Source organism: Lithobates pipiens, unplaced genomic scaffold, assembly GCF_037356315.1.
Source record: "Lithobates pipiens isolate NorthernLeopardFrog02 unplaced genomic scaffold, aLitPip1_a1.2 Scaffold_18, whole genome shotgun sequence".
Lineage (NCBI taxonomy): Eukaryota > Metazoa > Chordata > Amphibia > Anura > Ranidae > Lithobates > Lithobates pipiens.
In genome coordinates, this window is record NW_027507758.1 from 71485018 (window position 1) to 71508288 (window position 23271).

The 23271-nt window shown below is 44.8% G+C and overlaps 1 protein-coding gene across 1 annotated transcript in view; it reads left to right on the plus strand.

Moving 5' to 3' along the window:
* Positions 1-23271, plus strand: part of SPATA17 (spermatogenesis associated 17) — a 247512-nt gene that overhangs the window by 175690 nt on the left and 48551 nt on the right. Inside the window, exon 8 of the mRNA XM_077485778.1 lies at positions 11340-11488. Coding sequence (XP_077341904.1) covers positions 11340-11488 — 149 coding nt within the window. The remainder of the gene's footprint in view (positions 1-11339; positions 11489-23271) is intronic.

Below are 23271 nucleotides of genomic sequence, written 5' to 3' on the forward strand. Positions count from 1 at the left end.
AGTGACATCTAATGTATCTATAAAATATGTAAGCTTGAATTTGCCCCTATGATTAATACGCAGGCTCTGGGGTGTCCCCCCCTTCCCTCCCTTTTTCTTATTTTCTTTTCATTATTCAGTGCCAACTATCACAACCCAAAGTATGCACAGTCTTTCATTACGACCCTTCATCTGTTCCTTATACCCATCCTTTAGCTGACTAGTCTTGATGTCACCTCCATACAATAATCAATGTCAATATGTATGTCTATACTGTGGCATCCTAAAAGTTTCTATACATTATTTTTGTACACAATGAAAATTGTTGAATAAAAAAAAAAAAGAAAACATTTTCAGGCTCAAATAAACCCCTAAGATAAATTTAGAGCTACAGTTTACAGTATGATAGACTGATTAATACGTTTTAGAAATAATAATAAGTAAAATATAATTTTTATGTAAAATCTCTGCTTGATTTTTGCTGCACAAATATTTACAGCATTTCGGTGGCAAGAATACATTTTTCTTAGCTTTCAGTGGTGTTTAGTGGTAAAACAACTTTATACTGGTATGTACAGTGCCTTGAAAAAAGTATTTATTGGGATTTTATGTGATAGACCAATAAAAGTGGCATATAATTTTGAAGTGGAAGGAAAATGATAAATGGTTTTCAATTTTTTTTTTACAAATAAATATCTGAAAATTGTGGCGTGCATTTGTATTCAGCCCGTCTGGGTCAATACTTTGTAGAACCACCTTTCCCTGCAATTACAGCTGAAAGTCTTTTTGGGGATGTCTCTACCAGCTTTGCGCATCTAGAGAGTGAAAACTTTGCCTATTCTTCCTTGCAAAATAGCTCAAGCTCTGTCAGATTGGATGGAGAGCATCTGTGAACAGCAATTTTCAAGTCTTGCCAAAGATTCTCAATTGGATTTATGTCTGGACTTTGACTGAGCCATTCTAACACATGAATATGCTTTGATCTAAACTATTCCATTGTAGCTCTGGCTGTATGCTTAAGGTCGTTGTCCTGTTGGAAGATGAATCTCCACCCCAGTCTTTTGCAGACTCTAACAGGTTTTCTTCTAAGATCACCCTGTATTTGGCTCCATCCATCTTCCCATCAACTCTGACCAACATGATTCTGCCACCACCATGTTTTACTGTGGGGATGGTGTGTTCAGGGTGATGTACAGTGTTAGTTTTCTGCCACACATAGTGTTTTGCTTTTAGGCCAAAAAAATTCAATTCTAGTCTCATCTGACCAGAGCACCTTCTCCCACATGTTTAACGTGTCACCCACATGGCTTTCCCGCAAACTGCAAATGGGACTTCTTATGGCTTTCTTTCAACAATCGTTTTCTTCTTGCCACTCTACCATAAAGGTCAGATTTGTGGAGTACACGACTAATAGTGGTCCTGTGAACAGATTTCTCCCACCTGAGCTGTGGATCTCCACAGGTCCTCCAGAGTTACCTCTTAGCTGCTTCTCAGATTAATGCTCTCCTTGCTTGACCTGTCAGTTTAGGTGAACAGCCATGTCTTGTGTGTTCCTTGGCCTTCATGATTCTGTTTTTTCACTAAGGTTCTCTAACAAACCTCTGAGGGCTTCTCAGTATTAATACTGAGATTAAATTACGCACAGGTGGACTCTATTTTACTAATTAGGTGACTTCTGAAGGCAATTGGTTCCACTAGATTTTAGTTAGGGGTATAAGAGTAAAAGGGGCTACATTTAAACACCACTTACAACCTCCACGCAACTCTTTACTCTCCTTCCTTAAAAATCCTGCTTTTTACTTACTCAGCTCTTTGCTTCCGAGGCTGTACGGACCTGGACACGTGCATGTTTGGTGGGCCTGCCCTATAGCCCAAACCTTCTGGAAAGAAATTTTTACAATTGCCTCCAGAATGTTCAAGATATCAATACAACCTGACCCTACTACAGCACTACTTAACTTAAAACCTGTATATTTGACTCATATACAGTTTAGGCTCTTTGTCCAACTCCTTACAGCCGCTAAACAAACTCTGGCAAAAGCATGGAAGTCCCCTTCTTTGGTAGTAGCTGAGACAAAACATAGAATGAATAACTTCATGATTCATGCAAAAAAAAGGCAGCTATAGAACATAACCAAATCCCCAAATTCAAAAACACGTGGCACCCATGGATCCAATTTTCCTTACCATAATCCTTAGATGACTCTGTCCTCCTGCCATGGTAGTTGATTATAAAGGGTAGATATTGGATCTTACTCTACCACACACTGGCTCTCGGATCAACCTCATGAACTCTCTCACCTTTCTTCTCCTCTCTTTTCCTTTTTCTCGCCCTCGTTTTTCTCATCTTCTCTTTCCCGTTCCTCTTATGATTTTTGAAGCTCTTTGTTCTTTCAATATATGTATTTCATTCACAAAATATCCACAATTACAAATGTTGGATTGGTTAATTATCTTTATTCAAACAGTACCCTCTTAAAATCTCCTCACCAACACTCCAGGTTATATACTGTTATATATTACATGTTCTATACTTTCATTTACTCATGTAAATAATGAGCTTCATTCCAACTGTTGTCACTTATTTGTTAACTAGTATGTAATGCCTATTAATGTGAACTAAATAAAATCTTTTGACAAGAAAAAAAAGGGGCTGAATATAAATGCACGCCACACTTTTCAGATATTTATTTGTAAACCATTTATCATTTTCCTTCCACTTCACAATTATGTGCCACTTTGTGTTGGTCTATCACATTAAACCTGAATAAAATACATTTAAGTGTTTGGTTGTAACATGACAAAATGTGGAAAATTTGACAAAGTGTGAAAAAAGGAACTGTAGCATGTTCCCATCACATGGTATGTACCTGAGGGACAGAAGGTCGTACTGTTGGGCAAGATATTAGTCTGCTGCAGTAATACATACTGTAAGGATGAAAGTCACCATCACGGTGTAGGCAAGTGCAGTCTATTGTCTTCACTGTAGGTGATGCTCATCTGCAGGAGCAATGCAGATGGGGGGAGGAAGTCAAGAGGACAGTAATTGTTCTATGCTTTCCTTCAGTCACAGGGAGGCAGCTATCCAATTGGAATTGGATGCTGGCTCCCAATGTGACTTTTACAGCCCTCTTGGGTCAGGCAGAGTCTATTTAAGACACTGACTCCCGGGTTTGGCATGCATTTTGTGAGTGGCTAGAGTAGGGACGGGTTACCCATCTGCTAGGGACAATATTTATAGCCAAGGAGAGTTCTGGAGGAGTAGGGAAAGCGCAGCAACACGCCATCCTTACAAGAAGCCTCCACATTTGGGTATAGACCGGCCAAGCTGCATTCCACTACTTTTGGCAGACACTGTCATTATCTATAGGTCTCCAGACAAATGTCACCTCTCTGTAAGTGGCTCCAGTTTGGTTGCATCACTGCTGGGGATGTTCGTGTTTTGCTGAACCTTCTACAATATATTTTTTTAGTTGAACTTGGATTCTGTGTGCTCACTGCCTGCCACGCCATGCTGCACCTATCCACAGAGGGGAAGTGAATCTGCTACAATGGAAGCCAGCAGGAAAAACACTAAAATCACAATTGGGTGAATATGAATCCACTGTAACAGTGGCCACTGGCAAAACCATTAGGGACCTCTCACAGAGCCCCTGGTTGAGAAACCCTGGTTTAGACCACAATCTGAGATCTGCAACTTTCTGTGTCATTCTTTCCTTATTTTAATTGCACTGTGAACAACCATCTTTACTAAAGGTAGTTGTTCCAATTCACCTAGACTAGGATTCCACATTGATTTCACCTTGTTAATTTCTTTGTCATCCCTTAGCTTTCCTGAACAACCTCCTATCCTTCCTTATTAGCCTTTAGCCCCATACACACTATCAGTTTTTCTGCTGAGTTTTTCCTTCAGATTTACCAAAACCATATAATACGAGGTCAAACCTTAGAAGTTTCAATGTGTATGCAATCAGGCAGGCCCTTGCACTACATGGTTTTGGTAAACCTGAAGGAAAAACTCAGCAGAAAAACTGATAATGTGTATGGGGCTTTACACTCAGTCAATCATTTGAATTGGTGTTTTCCGGCACAACATCCCATATAAAAGTGGTACTGAGTTATGTGGTCATAATGGTTCTGATTCAAAAAATCTTCTGTGATTGCTGCTCAGGACCTTTATTGACCCCAATCCCATCATCACTCCCTATATTAATGTTCCTCAGCACAATGACCAATTCTGTGGCTACATTAATAAATGTCCTATTGCAGAACTGGACACTAGTCCCATAACAAGTACTGTGTCTAACAGAAGCCCTGTCAAATATATTGATCAAAACCAATCAGCATGGTTTCTGTTCATGTGATTACTAAGATATCATGGACACTTGGCATTGTGTCTTGCACAGAGAGAGGCACTTTGACAGGATCAGTTATTGAGCTTTGGCTGTTAAAGTGAAATGCAACCTGTAAAAAAAATTACACTAATTAAAAGAAGTTTAATTACTTCAGCCACAGAAGGATTTACCCCCTTAATGACCAGGCCATTTTTTGTGATACGGCACTGTGTCACTTTAACTGACAATTGCATGGTCATGCGATGCTGTACATCAAACAAAATGAATGTCCTTTTTTCCCACAAATAGAAATTTCTTTTGGTGGTATTTGATCACCTCTGTGGTTTTTATTTTTTGCGCTATAAACAAAAAAAGACTGTCAATTTTGAAAAAAAAAACATTATTTTTTTACTTTTTGCTATAATAAATATCCAAAAAACAAATAAAAAAACAAACACATTTCTTCTTTTGCAATAAGCATATACTGATTGGCTTGCGCAAAAGTTATAGCGCCTACAAAATATATGATATATATTTATGGCATTTTTATTATTATTATTATTTTTTTTACTAGTAATTGCGGTGATCAGCAATTTTTAGTGGGACTGCGATATTGCGGCGGACAGATCTGACACTTTTGACGCTTTTTTGGGACCAGTGACATTACTACAGTGATCAGAGCTAGAAATAGCCACTGATCACTGTATAAATGGCACTGGTAGGGAAGGGGTTAACACTACTGGAGGAGGAGAGAGATCGCTGTTCCTGATCACTAGGAACAGACAATATATCTCTACACCCTTGTCAAAATGGAGATCTGATTGTTGACATTGACAGATCCCCATTCTGTGGAGCGATCACGGGTGGCCGGTGGACACCTTCTATAATTGTTAAAGGGGCCGACGTACAGCTACAGCTATTTACACAGCTGAGCCAACCTGTTGCAGTATGATGACGTCGGCTGGTGGACAACTGGCATAAAAAAGATTGGTATTAGCTGTTGCAGTGACTGGTCTCAGCTGATAAACATAGATGAAACAAATCCTCATAAGTTGTACCTGTCTATCTGAAGTTTTCTTTTCTACATTCATTCAAAATGCTGAAGTATAAAGTTTGTTTGAGAGTACATGAAAAAGGGGGCGGAGAGCTGAAGTCACACCTTGCAGAGCTCAGTAAGGAGAGCTCTGACAACTGATTGGAAGGAAGAGACACCCCCCCCCACCACCACCACCACCACATAGCACACAGGAGAAGAGTTGAGTCTGTCAATCAGCTGGAGATCCCTCCCCATCACCTTTTTTTCCTTGGTGTCAGTAAAACTTATCAGAAGTGATTCTTGCTGATAACAGAGGAACAAAGTAGCAGGAAAAAGTAACACTTATGCTGCATACACACGGTCGGACTTTCCACCAGAAAAGGTCAGACGGAATCATTTCAACAGATATTCCGACCGTCGTACATGTTGTATGTCACCGCATTCTAAACGATCAGACTTTGGTGTGATCATGTGTAGGCAAGTCCGTTTCAGCGGAACTCCGTTGAAAAAAAGTCAGAGTTTATTCTGACAGAAAAAACGGTACGTGGCATTAGTGCCTTTAATTGAGACAAGCACACACTATAGAGCAGGGGTGTCCAAACTTTTTTCAAAGAGGGCCAGATTCGATGAAGTGAACATGTGTGAGGGCCGACCATTTTGCCTGACATTCTTTGAACCATTAAAATTCGGTCATTCGAGCACTCATACCTGGCCCAACAAAAATTCTTGTGCCTTTGTCGCGCTCGTTTGCCTGACACACAGACGAATGCTCTGTTCTTTAGGGATACCGTTAAGTCTTAATGGTACCCCACACATTGGAAACATGGGGTGCTTTTGGTGCAGCGCAATTAAAAAAAAAAAAAAGCTCTGGGACTTCTTTCCCTGCATTTTTGTGGGTATGGAAGCCCATTGAAATGCATGGGCTGCCCTACACACAGCATGCAGCCATGCAGATGTGAACCAAGGGCTTATTGGAGGGGCAGTAAAACTACATGGTTAAGCTGTTTTTACCACCCCCAACTTCTCCCCCTTTAGCTGCAGAGGGAGCAGCTGGGGGTGTACACATGCTGTGGCTGCAGCTGGAGGTATGCTCAGGGTGAATGGGCCTGCACTGCAACTACCCCGCAACTGTGTAGACTGCACAGTTGCGGTATAGTGATGCTACATTTACGGGCTTAAAACAGGTGGTGAGGAGGCAACATAATGCCTCTTTACCACCTTTCAAATGCCTCTGAAAAGCGATCTGTATATGGATTGCTTTTCAGAGGAGCAGCAATCCTGGCTGCTATCACACACACAAGCACCACAAAAGCAGTTCTGATGGTACAAGAATGGGGGGGGGATCTGGATTAAAAGTAACACACATGCATACACATACACACAGACATACACACATACAGACACATGCATACACATACAGACACATGCATATACTTACATACATACAGACACATGCACACACATACATACATACAGACATACACGCACATACATACACGCACATACAGACATACATACACACACACACACACACACATACATGCACACAGATACATACAGACACACATGCTGCACACACATACAAACACACATACATGCACACACATACAGACAGACATACACGCACATACATACAGACACACATGCACATACGCATACATACAGACATACATGGACACACACACACATGCAATCATACATGCACAGACACACACACACATGCACATACAGACACACATACACACACACACACATACATACAGACAGACATGCACACACACACACATATAGACACACATGCACACACATACATACAGACATGCACACACATGCACAGACACACATACATACAGACACACATGCACACACACACACATACACACATGCACACATACATACAGACACACATGCACACACATGCATACAGACAGACATGCACACACATACATACATACAGACATGCACACACACACATACAGACAGACATGCACACATACACATACAGACACACATGCACATACATACAGACAGACATGCACACATATACATACAGACACACATGCACACATACAGACACACATGTACACACATACATACATACAGACACACATGCACATAAATAAAGCCTTTTTAAAACGAATCTAGCTTGTAGTACAGTACCTTTCCATTCCATTTCCTCATTCAGCCGGGTACTGCACTGTAGGGGGAAGCAGAGAGCACAGCACACTCCTCTGCACTTTACTTTCACTTTTGAAGCCGACGGAGCTTCACACAGTGCCGGGGATCGGCTCATTTGACAGCCCTGATCCCGCAGCACACCAGGCGGGCCGTTCAAAACCGGACTGCGGGCCGCGATTGGCCCGCGGGCCGGACTTTGGACATGCCTGCTATAGAGTGATATGCTTTGTTTATAGTCCATGTCTGAGGTTTACAACCACTTTAAGGTTAAACATGCATTTTTTTTTTTAGCTTATATATGTCCTTAAAAATAATCAAAAATTTTTATAGTCACACTAGTCATAGAGTTATAGTCAAGTCTGCTGAATGGTTTCTTTTAGCCCTTGTACACACGGTCATTCTGACAACCAAATCCGTTGGATTTTGTCCGACTAATTTTGTCTGGCGGATTTTGTCCGAAACTGTTGCATACACACAGTCGGACAAAGTTGTTGGAAAATCCGATCGTTCAGAACGTGATGACGTTATTTCATTACGACGGGACTACGTTCAGGCTAGTAGCCAATAGCTTTGGTCTAGGAATTTGATCTGAGCATGCATGGCACTTTGTCCGATTGGAATTCTCTACACACAATCGGACAAAGTCCGATCGGATCATTCCGACGGAAATAGTCCGATGGAGCCCACACACAGTCGGATTATCTGACAACACGGTCCGATCGGACATTTTCCGTCGGAATGTCCGACCGTGTGTACAGGGGCTTAGAGTTGCACCGATACTGGTGCCGATACTAAGCATTTGTACGAGTATCAGTACTCGTGAAAATGCTCTGATACTTGAAACCGATCTGTCCAGGCTCAGTTCTTTTATCTGTCAGCGGGATTCCCCCACTGACAGCTGAAATGTAAAAAAATAATTAAAAAAGCTGGAAAATATCCGTTGTTAAGGAGTGGGGCCACCGTGTCCTTAACAACCGATGATTCTGGCAATTGGAGCTGTTAAAAAAAAAAGCCAGCAATGTTTATAAACAACATTGCTCAGCCGCTGAAAGAGCTAAAAAGAAACATTATTTCTTTTTGCACAGTATCTATCTTTCTGTTTCTTCATCTACAGTTCAAAGGGATAAACTTCTCTCTGCAGGTGAAGTCAGTTTAACCTCCCTAGCGGTAATCCCGAGTCTGGCTCGGGTTGGGAATTTACTAGCAGGAGTGGTAACCCCGAGCCAGACTCGAGATCGCTTTGCTGGATGCAGGGGAGGAGACAGGGAGACTTACTTACCTTGTCCCCTGGATCCAGCGATGTCCCCCGCGCTGTGTGATCGACCTGTCCTTCGCTCGATTCACAGTGCCGAATGCCGCCGAGCTCCGTTCCCTGCGACGTTACGGCGCACGGGAGCAGAGAACGGCAACAAATTCAAAAAAGACACAAAACACACACAGCACTGTAATCTTATAGATTACAGTGCTGTATTAAAAAATGACACACCCCCTTTGTCCCTAGTGGTCTGTGCAGTGCCCTGCATGTATATAAATACTGTTTTTTCTGCCTGAAATTTGGAGATTGTCCATAGCAACTAAACAGTGTCCCTTTTTCAGTGTTTTAGGATTTGATTACATTAATTTTTATTATTCTTTATTATATTACAAACTTTATCATACCTGGGATGTCTGCTAGACTCTGGTTTGAAGAGATTTAAGAGCGTTATTCCTAAGAATTACAGGACTACAAAATAAAACGCCAGATTTCCATGCAAAATAATTGTACCGCTTTCAGCACCTAATTCCAGACTGAATCATACCACCAGGGAGGTTAAAACAACCTGTCAAGTAAAAAAAAAATTCTTTTTTTTTTAAAATTAAATTGTTCCTTTTGTTTAACCCCTTAATGTACTCTAATTATTAACTCATTATTCTCCTTCCATTTACTGGTAATTATTATTTTCTCGTTCACTTCTATTTTAAAAACTATTAATAATTAAATAATTTTTTGTTGGCTTTGTTCAGTAATATTTTTACACCTTTAACATATATTTATGCTATTGCTTAACAGCAAGGTCACACACCTTAAGGTGAGCCTTCATTACATGGGGGGGAGCCCCTGAGTGAGAACACAGCGTCTGATTATCGCATCACTTTCACAGCATACTGAATCGCATGGAGTGTGGAGCACCTGTAAATTGGATCAATTTGAACTTTGCACAGTGCACTTAAGCGCTTTTTTATAATTCCAGTATTTAGATCTATTTCGATTTTCACTGACTTATTTACTTTAATATTTTTCATCACTATATGAATGCACATTGTTACTTTATTATTTGGCTATTAAGCTCTTGTTATTTTATATATTGTTTATCATATATTTTATACATTATTATTAACATGGTGTACTGTAGAGGATATGTTTTTACCAGTTCAGAGGCTTTATGCTTATACCTTTGATAACGCAGTGTTTTTAATGCAATTTTAGTACTTTTACATGGTTTATGAGACATGTTTACCGCTTGCAACTGATTCAAAGAGGATTTATTGGTTTATTATTGTTAGTGGAGGCTCACAGGACGTTCTATATAATTTTTTTTTTTTTAAATGATTTCATTAGTAAATAACTTTTCCATACTAAACAAAAAAGTTGTGGTAGATATCGTTAATTGGTATCCACGAGTACTAACAAAAAAGTTTCAGTACTTACTCACAAAATGGTACCTATGCATCTCTAGTTTCTTTGGTTGTAGAAGAGCTGCAGTTTGCAGTAGGAATAATTCCAAACCCCAAAAAGTACTTCAAAAGAGCCCTTTCACACCGAGCCGCCCCGGGCGTCGGCGGTAAAGCGGCGCTAAAACTGTCGTATTAGCAGCACTATTCGGCTGTTAGCGGGGAGGTTTTAACACCCCGCTAACGGCCGAAAAGAGGTTAAATCTGCCCACAAAAAGCCGCCGGTATCGCAGCGCTGCCCCATTGATTTCAATGGGAAGCAGCAGTGGAGGAGTGGTGGAGGAGCTGTGGAGGAGCAGTGAGTTCACCGCTCCTTCACCACTCCAAAGAAGCTGCTGGCAGGACTTTTTCTGACGCCATGCCAGCACACCGCTCTAGTGTGAAAGCCCTCAGGCTTTCAAACTGGAGGGAATGGAGCCGCGTTTTTCAGGCGCTATACAGACACTATTTTTAGAGCTGTAGCACCTGAAAAATGCTGGCAGTGTGAAAGGGATCTTAGTAGCAAGAAACAGTCTTGAGCAGTGGTGGCTGGTGCACGGTTTTTTTCGGGGTGGGGGGGGGCGTTAGATGGCAAACAAACCTGGCCCCCTTATTCTCTCAACTGCCACCACTCCCCTCCTAAGACTCCCTAGCCAATCGGGTCCCAGGACCGACTTTCTGATGGCTGGGAGGAAAAGCAGGAAGACAATAGCGAATATTTAATTCTCTATTTTCACACAACAGGGTGGGCTCAGGGCCCAGTGTTCTGCGCCCTGAGGCCACCCTTTTTTGAAGCCAATTAGAGCCTCAGGCTCTAATCATGTACTTAAAAAAAATCCCATTAAAATCCATGCATCCTGCATGTAGATTAGGGGCCGGGCACATGGATTGGGGGGTAGCCCCTGTGCCCCTAATGGAGTGGCCGCCACTGGTCTTGACTGATCTTATGCATGAATATGACAATTCCATCCTAAATTGCTATACTAATGTGAGATACTTATGAAATACTTAGATTTGCCCTGTTTATATTTCATTTCTGTTATTTTGATGTAGAAATGCTGTTATACTGCTATGTCCAAATTGAATACAATAAAATGTTAATACAATATTGAACCCATCAGGGGCCATTCCGTGATGTTGGCAAAGTACTACAGCAGCGTTACAGGCCACTGGAGCCAACCCTGAGAGTGGCCACATCATTCACTTCCGTGGAAAAGGCAAGAGAGGAGATTAAACGTCAGGAGTGGGCAAAGGGCTTTCAGGATGACATGTGAGTGGAACATTTTCTTTCCAGAAAAACAGTAACTGTGTTTAAAATAATAATAATATATATATATATATATATATATATATATATATATATATATATATATATATAATCCTGTAGGTTTCCGTGACCCCAAAAGGCTTCTGGTTATTTGACTGACTAACATATATTCATGCCCAAATATATATGGCCAAATATTTGTGGACAGGGAATCCTCACATCTATATGTATATAAGCTTAATTAACACTCCGTTCTAAAATCATGAGCAGTAACTGACAGAGCTTTTAGCCTTTCCCTACTCTTACCTAAAAACAAAAAAAAAAGGAAAATTTAATATAAAAAGTATAAACAGATAAGCAATACTTTCCTTTCCCCAAAAAATTCTCAACCATTCTCCCGCTCCTCCCAACTCCACCTGGACATTCATTTTTAAGGGAAATTTAAAGCGGTTGTATACTCGGGAGTCTTCTTCCCGGCAAGGTCCGGCAGACGCTGCCGGACCTTCAGCCGGCATTCAGATCGCATTGTCAGCGGCTGCATGCAAAGGGAATTTTACCTATCTGCTACCTGCCTTATTATAGGCTTACCTGTAGGTAAAAATGACAAATGAGGGTATACAACCACTTTAAAGCCCAATTTACTCTTTGGTTTAAATCAGCTAAACACATTTCAAGGACATCAAAACAAAAGGTGTGCAAAGTCACAAGGGTGATAAAGGGGTTGTAAAAACAGGTGTTTCTTCTGCGTTGTTACTGGCCCCCAACCACCTATCTATAAAATAACATGGTTGCCAGTCAGGTCCATAAACATTGCCATGGCCACAATGCTTCGATTTGCAGTGTGGTAAATTTAACTTGCCATGTCAAATTTGGTAGGCGATGCTGCTTGCTTAACGCACCTATTAAAGTCAATGGGACCTTGCCGTAATCGCGTGCAACCCCTTTGCAGACGGTTGTGACATTGTATCTCCCTTGGGATCAGGAAAAAACAGTCATTCAGGAGACAGCAGAAACTGCAAGCCATCACCTCTGAAATGCAGTCCACCACAGAATGTTTTTCAGAGGTGTGGTAAACTCTGGCACTATTGTAAATCGGGCATTACAGTTCATTTCTTTTAGAAAACAGTCACAACCTAAATAGAAAAGCCAGTCCCCTGTCAGTGTGCTGCAGAGAACTCTTTCTTTTCGTGTGAAAGTTGTGGTCTCCAGAGTTCATGCTCTCTACTGATTGGAGCTCTAGCTGTAAATCAGCAGAGGGTATGTTGGACCTTGCCACAGAGAAAGAGACCACTGCTTACACACCTTCTCCAGGGCCATCTTTAAGGCAGGGCAAAAGGGGCATCTGCCCTGGGCCCTGTCATTGTTGTAGGGCCCAAAGCAGCTGCCTCATACTTGCCAACTATCCCAGTGTAAATTCCCTTGTCCCTTGAAGTTTTAGTCCTGTTCTGTGTCCCGTTATCTCAATGTGAAATGCTGGTACTAATGCTGCCCAGCTCTGCCCTATTGTTGTGTACAGATGACTCACCTTCAGACCCTGTGTTTACATGTAAATAACCGGCATTCATATGTAAATAGTGGCAACATTACTAAGTAAATAGATGTGGCCGGCAGCATTGATATGTAAATAAACATGGCATTCATATGTGTATCATGCTCCCCTGCAGTGAGGAGATGATGTGCTGTCACTTCTAGCAACCAATCGGTGAGCAGTATTACTTTACAGTAATCTCTAGCAACCAGTTAACAAGCAGAAATGATTTGCTGTAACCTCTATCAACTTATCAGCGAGTCGTAATGTGTGCTGTAACCTCTAGCAACCAGTCATTAAGCAGTAATGATATGCTGTAACCACTAGCAACCAATCACAATTGCTGCCTGATCTGATACAGTAAACTGATTTTAAGTCTAGCTGTAATTTATTGTATGTCTCAGAGCAGGTGGAGAGCAAAATTGCAAGGGGGGGGCCCAAGAATTTTTTTGCCCAGGGTCCATCCAATATTAAAGACGGCCCTGACCTTCTCTATAGCATACTGGCAGGGGCCAGACTTTCCAACTCAGGCTCAGGCTGCTTTGTTTAGAATATAAGTTGTAAGGGCTCATGCACATGGGCACATTCATCCATACAACATAACAAACAGTGCATGCACACAGATGTGCATGCAGCGAACACAAATTAGCTGCATTTTGGACCTGCATTTACACACCTAGTAGTATAGAGCCGAGTACCACCATCTTCGGCCATTTACAGTATGTCCATGGGAGGCTGTACACAGCACCAGGGGTTCCCAGGCTTCGGACTCTATTATACGCTATTACACTCCCCTTTGTCTACACTCTATTGGTGGATACGCCTGTGGGCTTGAGTCCTCAGACTTTGCACACCTTTTATTTTGATGCACCGGGAATATATTTAGCTGATTTAAACTAAAAGTCGTGTTAATCTTTAAAGTTGGATTATGCTGTAAGTCCACCATAGCTGTTTAAAATCTTCTTCTGGCTGTTCCAGTCATTTTAATTAGGCTGTAGAAAATTTTATAATCAGAACAGCGCTTTTTAAGTTAAAATGGCAAATAATCTAACCCCATTTAATAGAAAATTCTCCATACAAGCTGTAAGTTACTGTGAATATTATACTGTGGAAGTGGGTGCCCTAGGGTACTGTTAAGGATCATTCCCCTCTTTTGATCCTGCATTACGCTGCCTTTTTAGCCAATTTCCACTGGATATTTACAAAGCGTTGTCTTCATTTTTCCAGCTTAATTTTTCTAATGATGTTATGGTTCGTTATAACACTTGGGATGGAAATATTAAGACTTTGTATAATTAACAAGTTCTAAGTGTTCTTAACCTCTCATTTAGTTAAAAAGAGGTCATCATTTTTCCTTCCAGAGACTGATCAATTTTAATCTCTCTTTTAGAATGATAAATTCATTTGGTGATATATTACATGTAATACATATGCAGAACTTGGCTGAGGGTTAAACTAGATGTAATTCAAAACTGGTTGATATTCAGTGGTGCTGATACACCCCCTGTGTATCATAAACAATGTTCATTATGTTTTTTTTAATACTTTTCCATCCTTATTTTCATCTCAGTGCTGCTGATCTCCTTCACCCTCTTTCAGCCACTTCTTGTCTGCATGTATTCAGTGTAGCGTTGGCTGTACATCATTCCTCTGCGCAATGTAGTCACTTGTAGTCTCCACGAGGGTCGTATGTAACAGGTTGACGACACAGAAGCACAATTGTGAGATAGTTGTCACACAATCACAGGAAGTGCCTGAACAAGGACCTTCATGGCAGGATCACCAGATATTTTTTTAAAGAAGGGTACAAATTTTAAAAAAATGGACCCAAGTTGTGGAATTATTTTAACATGTTAAAGCTCATACGACATTTAAATCATACAATTTATATCTACTTTAACCACTTAAGCCCCAGACTAATTTGCATCCAAAGGACCAGGCCCCTTTTTGCAATTCGCCACTGCGTCGCTTTAACTGACAATTGCGTGGTCGTGCGATGTGGCCCCCAAACAAAATTGACATCCTTTTTTTCCCACAAATAGAGCTTTCTTTTGGTGGTATTTGATCACCTCTGCGTTTTTTGTTTTTTTGTTTGCGCTATAAACAAAAATAGAGGTACAATTTTGAAAAAAAATGCAAGATTTTTTACTTTTTGCTATAATAAATATCCCCCAAAAATATATAAAAAACATTTTTTTTTCTCAGTTTAGGTCGATTCTTATACATTCGTATTCTTCTACATATTTTTGGTAAAAAAAATCACAATTAGCGATTATTGATTGGTTTGTGCAAAAGTTATAGTGTTTACAAAATAGACGATAGTTTTATAGCATTTTTATTAATATTTTTTTTTACTAGTAATGGCGGCGATCAGCGATTTTTATTGTGACTGCTACATTATGGCAGACACATCGGACATTTTTGACACATTTTTGGGACCATTGTCATTTATATAGCAGTCAGTGCTATTTAAATGCACTGATTGCTGTGTAAATGACACTGGCAGTGAACGAGTTAACCACTAGGGGCGGGGAGGGGTTAAGTGTGTGTGTGTTTTTTTGAACTGTAGGGGGCGTGGCTTGGCATCTGACACCACTATAACAGGGAACAGACGATCAGTCACAGGCTTGATAGAAAGCATGGGGAGAGGATTGTTTACACTTACCTCGCCTCGTTCTTCAGCTCTGTGACCCGATTCTGGGACACCAGTGGCTATCGCTGGTCCCGCGGCCACGGTCACGGAGCTCAGGAACGGGTCAGGAGCGCGTCGCCAGCGGCGCGCTTGCGACCCACGGCTGGGCACTTAAAGAGCAACGTACAGGTACGTGCTTGTGCCCAGCCATGCTATTCTGCCGAAGTATATGTGCAGGAGGCGGTCCTTAAGCAGTTAAAGGAGCACTCTGAACTGAAAAGTACACCCCACATTTTTGTAAATATTTTATTATATCATTTCATGTGACAACACTGAAGAAATTACACTTTGTTACAATGTAAAGCAATGAATGTACAGCTTGTATAACAGTGTAAATTTGCTGTCCCCTCAAAATAACTCAACACACAGCCATTAATGTCTAAACCGCTGGCAACAAAAGTGAGTACACCCCTAAGTGAAAATGTCCAAATTGGGCCCAATTATCCATTTTGCCTCCCTGGTGTCATATGACTTGTAAGGCCGCGTACACACGCGCGGACTGTTCGCCCAACCTTGTTCGGCAAACAGTTTGTCAAACAGTCCGCTCAAAATTTGCATGAGCGGACTTGCCCACACACGAGCGGACTGTTTCAACGAACTGTTTGCCAAACAGTCCGCTCAACTTTTGAAATGAACGGACTCGCCCACGTAAGGCGGAGGCAAATCCGCCCATTTCGAGCGCGTGTACAGGTAGGCGGGGCCCGCGAAGGAGACGTCGCGGGCTCCGCCGCCTGGAATGGGCTTAAAGGGGAACCCCAACGCCGAAAAAAATCGGCGTGGGGGTTCCCCCAAAGTCCACACCAGACCCTTGTCCGAGCACGCTACCCGGCCGGCCAGGAAAGGGGGGCGAGCGAGCGCGCCCCCCCTCCTGAGCCGTACCAGGCCGCGTGCCCTCAACATGGGGGGGTGCCTTGGGGAAGGGGGGGCCGCGCGGCCCCCCCACCCCAAAGCACCTTGTCCCCATGTTGATGAGGACAAGGGCCTCTTCCCGACAACCCTGGCCGTTGGTTGTCGGGGTCTGCGGGCGGGGGGCTTATCGGAATCCGGGAGCCCCCTTTAAGAAGGGGGCCCCCGGATACCTGCCCCCCACCCTATGTGAATGAGTATGGGGTACAATGTACCCCTACCCATTCACCTGTGAAATAAAGTACAAAAAAAAACACAACACAGGGGAAAAAATATTTTATTGCACAGCTCCGGGGGTCTTCCGTCTTCGGGGGTCTTCTCGCCGGACTCCTCCGCTATGTGTGTGTAGCTCTTTTACTAGCGGAGGAGTCCGGCTTTCTTCCTCCCCGCCGCCGGCCTCTTCTCCCGACTTCGGGGGTCTTGTCCCCCTCTTCGGTTCTTCTGCCGGGCCACCGCGCCTTCTTGTAGCTCTTTTACAGGCGGTGGCCCGGTCTTCTGTCGCCGCTGCCTTCCGTTCTTCTGTCGCCGCCTTCGGTTCTTCTGCCGGGCCACCGCGCCTTCTTGTAGCTCTTTTACAGGCGGTGGCCCGGTCTTCTGTCGCCGCTGTCGCTGTCGCCGCCTTCCGTTCTTGTTCTTCTTCTTCTTCTCCAGGCGATGTTGACACGTCGCTCCCTCCGGCCGGAATGCCAGGGACACGCTCCGCTGCCACTTATATAGTGACAATGGGGCGGTGTCACATGGTATATGTCACATGGGTTGGTCACATGGTGACCCCGCCCCCTTACGATGTCATAGTCCCCATGTGACATCAACCCATGTGACCAACCCATGTGACATATACCATGTGACCCCGCCCCATTGTCACTATATAAGTGACCGCACAGCGCGGCTCTGGCATTCCGGCCGGAGGGAGCGACGTGTCAACATCGCCTGGAGAAGAAGAAGAAGAACAAGAACGGAAGGCGGCGACAGCGACAGCGGCGACAGAAGACCGGGCCACCGCCTGTAAAAGAGCTACAAGAAGGCGCGGTGGCCCGGCAGAAGAACCGAAGGCGGCGACAGAAGAACGGAAGGCAGCGGCGACAGAAGACCGGGCCACCGCCTGTAAAAGAGCTACAAGAAGGCGCGGTGGCCCGGCAGAAGAACCGAAGAGGGGGACAAGACCCCCGAAGTCGGGAGAAGAGGCCGGCGGCGGGGAGGAAGAAAGCCGGACTCCTCCGCTAGTAAAAGAGCTACACACATAGCGGAGGAGTCCGGCGAGAAGACCCCCGAAGACGGAAGACCCCCGGAGCTGTGCAATAAAATATTTTTTCCCCTGTGTTGTGTTTTTTTTTGTACTTTATTTCACAGGTGAATGGGTAGGGGTACATTGTACCCCATACTCATTCACATAGGGTGGGGGGCAGGTATCCGGGGGCCCCCTTCTTAAAGGGGGCTCCCGGATTCCGATAAGCCCCCCGCCCGCAGACCCCGACAACCAACGGCCAGGGTTGTCGGGAAGAGGCCCTTGTCCTCATCAACATGGGGACAAGGTGCTTTGGGGTGGGGGGGCCGCGCGGCCCCCCCTTCCCCAAGGCACCCCCCATGTTGAGGGCACGCGGCCTGGTACGGCTCAGGAGGGGGGGCGCGCTCGCTCGCCCCCCTTTCCTGGCCGGCCGGGTAGCGTGCTCGGACAAGGGTCTGGTGTGGACTTTGGGGGAACCCCCACGCCGATTTTTTTCGGCGTTGGGGTTCCCCTTTAAGCCCATTCCAGGCGGCGGAGCCCGCGACGTCTCCTTCGCGGGCCCCGCCTACCTGTACACGCGCTCGAAATGGGCGGACTTTCCGAGAGGGAACAGTCCGCTCATTTCGAAAGTACAGCGGACAGGCCCACACACGGGCGGACTGTTCGCTCAAACACAGTTTCAGCGGACAGTTTTTCGGAATTTCCGAAAGACTTTGTCCGTCCAACTGTCCGCTGAAACTGTCCGCTGAAAGCCCACACACGAGTGGACTGTCCGCCCAAACACTGTTCAGCGGACAAGGTTGGGCGAACAGTCCGCCCGTGTGTACGCGGCCTAAGTGTTACAAGATCTCAGGGGTGAATGGGGAGCAGGTGTGTTAAATTTGGTGTTATCGCTTTCACTCTCTCTTACTGGTCACTGGAAGTTCAACATGGCACCTCATGGCAAAGAAATCTCTGAGGATTTGAAAAAAATAATTATTGCTCTACATAAAGATGGCCTAGCCTATAAGAAGATTGCCAAGACCCTGAAACTGAGCTGCAGCACAGTGGCCAAGACCATACTGCAATTTAACTGGACAGGTTTCACTTAGAACAGGCCTCACCATGGTCAACCAAAGAAGTTGAGTGCACCTGCTCAGTTCATATCCAGAGGTTGTCTTTGGGAAATAGATGTATGAGTGCTGCCAGCATTGCTACAGAGGTTGAAGGGGTGGGGGGTCAGCCTGTCAGTGCTCAGACCATACACCGCACACTGCATCAAATTGGTCTGCATGGTTGTCGTCCCAGAAGGAAGCCTCTTGTAAAGATGATGCACAAGAAAGCCTGTAAAAAAGTTTGCTGAAGACAAGCAGACTAAGGACATGGATTACTGGAACCATGTCCTGTGGTCGAATTAGACCAAGATAAACTTACCGTATTTATCGGCGTATAACATGCACTTTTTTCCCCTTAAAATCAGGGGGAAATCGGGAGTGCGTGTTATACGCCGATCCCCCACCGTCTCTAACCTTTTCTGTCGTTCTCGGCGGCTTTTTTCCGGCTGTATTTTCCGTTCTCGGCTATCTTCGGCCGTTCTTGGCTATATTTGGCCGCACTCTGCCATTCTCAGCAGCTTTTGGAAAGCGGAAAGCTGCCGAGAACGGCCGAGTGTTGGCGAAAAATAGCCGAGAATGTCCGAAAATAGCCGAGAACGGCCGAGTGCGAATGAAAATACTGAAAGCCGCCGAGAACGGCCGAGAACTACCAAGCATCGCCGAGGTACACAGGACATCCACTCTGTATCTTGGCGGTGCCATTTTTAAACGAAAAGACACTGACAAGGCTGCAAATGACTGACAAGGCTGCAAATTACACCGACAAAGCTGCATTAATGGGCATTTAAATGTACGTTTTTTTCCTTAAACTTCCCTCCTAAAAGTTTTTTTCTTTTAAATTCCCTCCTAAACTTGGAGTGCGTGTTATACACCGGCGCGTGTTATACGCTGATAAATATGGTATTTGGTTCAGGTGGTTCAGATGGTGTCAAGCATGTGTGACAGCAACCAGGTGAGGAGTACAAAGACAAGTGTGTCTTGCCTACAGTCGAGCATGGTGGTGGGAGTGTCATGGTCTGGGGCTGCCTGAGTGCTGCCGGCACTGGGGAGCACTGGAAACCTGTGAAGCTCTGGTGAACTCCATGCCCAAAAGGGTTAAGGCAGTGCTGGAAAATAATGGTGGCCACACAAAATATTGACACTTTGGGCCCAATTTGGACATTTTCACTTAGGGGTGTACTCACTTTTGCTGCCAGCAGTTTAGACGTTAATGGCTGTGTGCTGAGTTATTTTGAAGGGACAGCAAATTTACACTGCTATACAAGCTGTACACTCACTACTTTACATTGTAGCAAAGTGTCATTTCTTCAGTGTTGTCACATGAAAAGATATAATAAAATATTTCCAAAAATGTGAGGGGTGTACTCACTTTTGCAAAATGCTGTAGTATATTTGTAAAAGTGAGGAATCGCTGAAATAAAATAAAAATGTAGCCACTCTACTTGAAATTGTTGGTCGGCTAATATATTGTAAAGGACCCAACGAATTGACCGATATTCCACCATTGTTATCTTAAAGTGGTTTTTGATGTTTCTTTTATATATTTACATGTTTGCTGTTCCATATATGAATTAATGAAATTTTCGCTCTCATATTTCTTTGGAAGTCTGAGCAACATCCCTACTGAACCATTGTAGAGATAAAACCAATTGGCTACGAAAAGTATGTATTGATTTCAGACAGTGTATGTGCACTGGCAGACCTGCAGTTAGGGGCAGTAAGGGTACCTTTAAACTCGTACATTCTGTTATGCACTTTCATTTGCATTGTGTTATGGCAGCCAAGTCCTTTGAAAAAAGAATGTCCCTACAGAAATTAATAAACACAGTGCATCAAAATGCATTGCAACGCAGTGACATTGGGGTGCCCTTCTAATTTTTTTTTTATTGCACCTCAACACAACACACAATGAAGCTAGCCTAAAACTGGACATAGACGAACAGATTCCTTCATCCCCCAGCCGAGACGTTGTATTCTGACAGTTACTCCTGCTCTTGTCATAATACACTGATCAGCAGGCTGCAGCCTCTGATCTACATACTTTTTCCAGCATGTCCGTTCGACAGAAGTTGATCTAATGGTTAACTTCTGTCCAACAGGGAAGGCCACACATAGATTGAAATTTGTCCGGTGCTTGCTGTATCAGTCACATTTTGATGAATCTATGCCCAGCTTAACAGTAAAGCACAACTACTATGCAGGGCCGGTGCTTCCACTAGGCAAACTAGACAGTCGCCTAGGGTGCACTGCTGCCTAGGGCGCCTGGCCACTGGTGCTGCTACTGTCTTCTCTCTGCAGCAAGCAACTAAGTCTTAGCATCAGCAGGCAGCTGCCGCTCCACACATAGTCCAGTCACTATGCAGCTTTGCTTGGTTCTGTGCTACAAAATTTGTCACAAGCTTTCAGCATTAAACAATCTATCTATCTATCTATCTATCTATCTATCTATCTATCTATCTATCTATCTATCTATCTATCTATCTATCTATCTATCTATCTATCTATCTATCTATCCAGGCACAGGCTGGGACAAAAAATAGGCCCGGGCATTTTGGATTGAGCAGCCCATAAAATGTTAAGTCTCCACCCTGACGGATCCAACGGGAGGGGGGAGGGGGGAACCCAGCAGAGGTGTGGGGGGCGGGGGGAACCAAGAAAGAGCATGGGGGGTGGAGAGCTCAGGGGGGCAGTGGAGAGCATGGGGGGATGTGAAGAGCACAGGGAGGGCGGTGGAGAGCATTGGATGATGTGGAGAGCACAGGGGGCTGCGGCGGAGAGCATGGAGGGATGTGGAGAGCATGGGGGGATGTGGAGAGCACGGGGGGCTGGTGGAGAGCATAGGGAAGTGGAGAGCATGGGGAGATGTGGAGAGCATGGGGGGAGGTGCAGAGCACAGGGGGGCAGTAGAGAGCCTGGGGGAATGTGGAGCACACAGGGGGAGGTGGTGGAGAGCATGGGGGGAGGTGGAGACCCCAGGGGGCAGCAGAAAGCATGGGGGAATGTGGATGTACAGGGGGCCAGCAGAGAGCTTGAGGGAATGTGGAGAGCAGGGGGGGGGTGACGGAGAGCATGGGGGGAGATGGAGAACATGGGGGTGGCGGAGAGCATAGGGGAATGTGGAGAGCACAGGGGGCAGCAGAGAGCATGGGGAAAAAGTGGAGAGCATGGGGGGAGGTGGAGAGCACAGGGAGGGCAGCAGAGAACATGGGAAATGTGGAGAGCACAGGGTTTGGCGGAGAGCATGGGGGGAGAGGAAGAGAACAGGGGGCAAAAGAGAGCCTGGGGGCATGTGGAGAGCACAGTGGGAGGTGGCAGAGAGCATGGGAGAGGTGGAGAGCCCAGGGGGGTGGTTGAGAGCATGGGGGAAAGTGGAGAGCATGGGGGGAGGTTGAGAGCACAGGAGGACAGCAGAGAACATGGGGGAATGTGGAGAGCACAGGGGGGTGGCAGAGAGCATGGGGAGATGGAGAGCACAGGGGGGCAGCAGGGAGCCTGGGGGAATGTGGAGAGCTCGGGGGTGGCAGAGAGCATGAGGGGAGGTGGAGAGCCCGGGGGGTGGCGGAGAGTCCGGGGGGGGGGGGGACAGAGAGCATGGGGGGAAGTGGAGAGCACAGGAGTGGTGGCAGAGAGCATGGGGCAATGTGCAGAGCACAGGGGATGGCGGAGAGCCCAGGGGAGCAGCAGAGAGATGCAATATAGGAGGAGTGGTAGGGGCGGCAGCATATAGAAGAATCATTCTCTCTATCTTCCTCCTGCAGTCTCGGAATGCCTGCTTCTCCTCTACCTCTCGCAGGTATTCAGAGACTGCAGGAGGAAGATGAAAATAATTATTGTTCTATATGCAGCCGCCTCCACTGCTCCTCCTATCCAGGTTACAGGGGGGCTGCACTCACATTTTCTCTTACCGCTTCTCTTACCACTCGTCTCCATGGTGTCTGCTCTCCCCCCTTCGCAGTCATGCCCCCTGGCACCAACGGCTGACCTATACGGCTGGGGCCATAGGTGTCTCATCTAGATCCTCCCCCTTCATGTTTCCACCCCCCGGCGGCCCCCCAGCGTTCAGCGCTTGACTGGCAGCTGCGGAGAAGCTGGGTGAGCGGCACGGTCTCAAAGAGCAGCCCAGCTGCCTTTTGCCCCGCAAGAACTTGGAGCCCCGGCAAGTGCCCGGTTTGCCCTATGGCCAATATGGGCCTGTATCTATCTATCTATCTATCTATCTATCTATCTATCTATCTATCTATCTATCTATCTATCTATCTATCTATCTATCTGTCTATCTATCTATCTAATTCTAATGGAGAACCGCCTTTAAAGTGCTAATGCCCACAACCAAATTCTTTT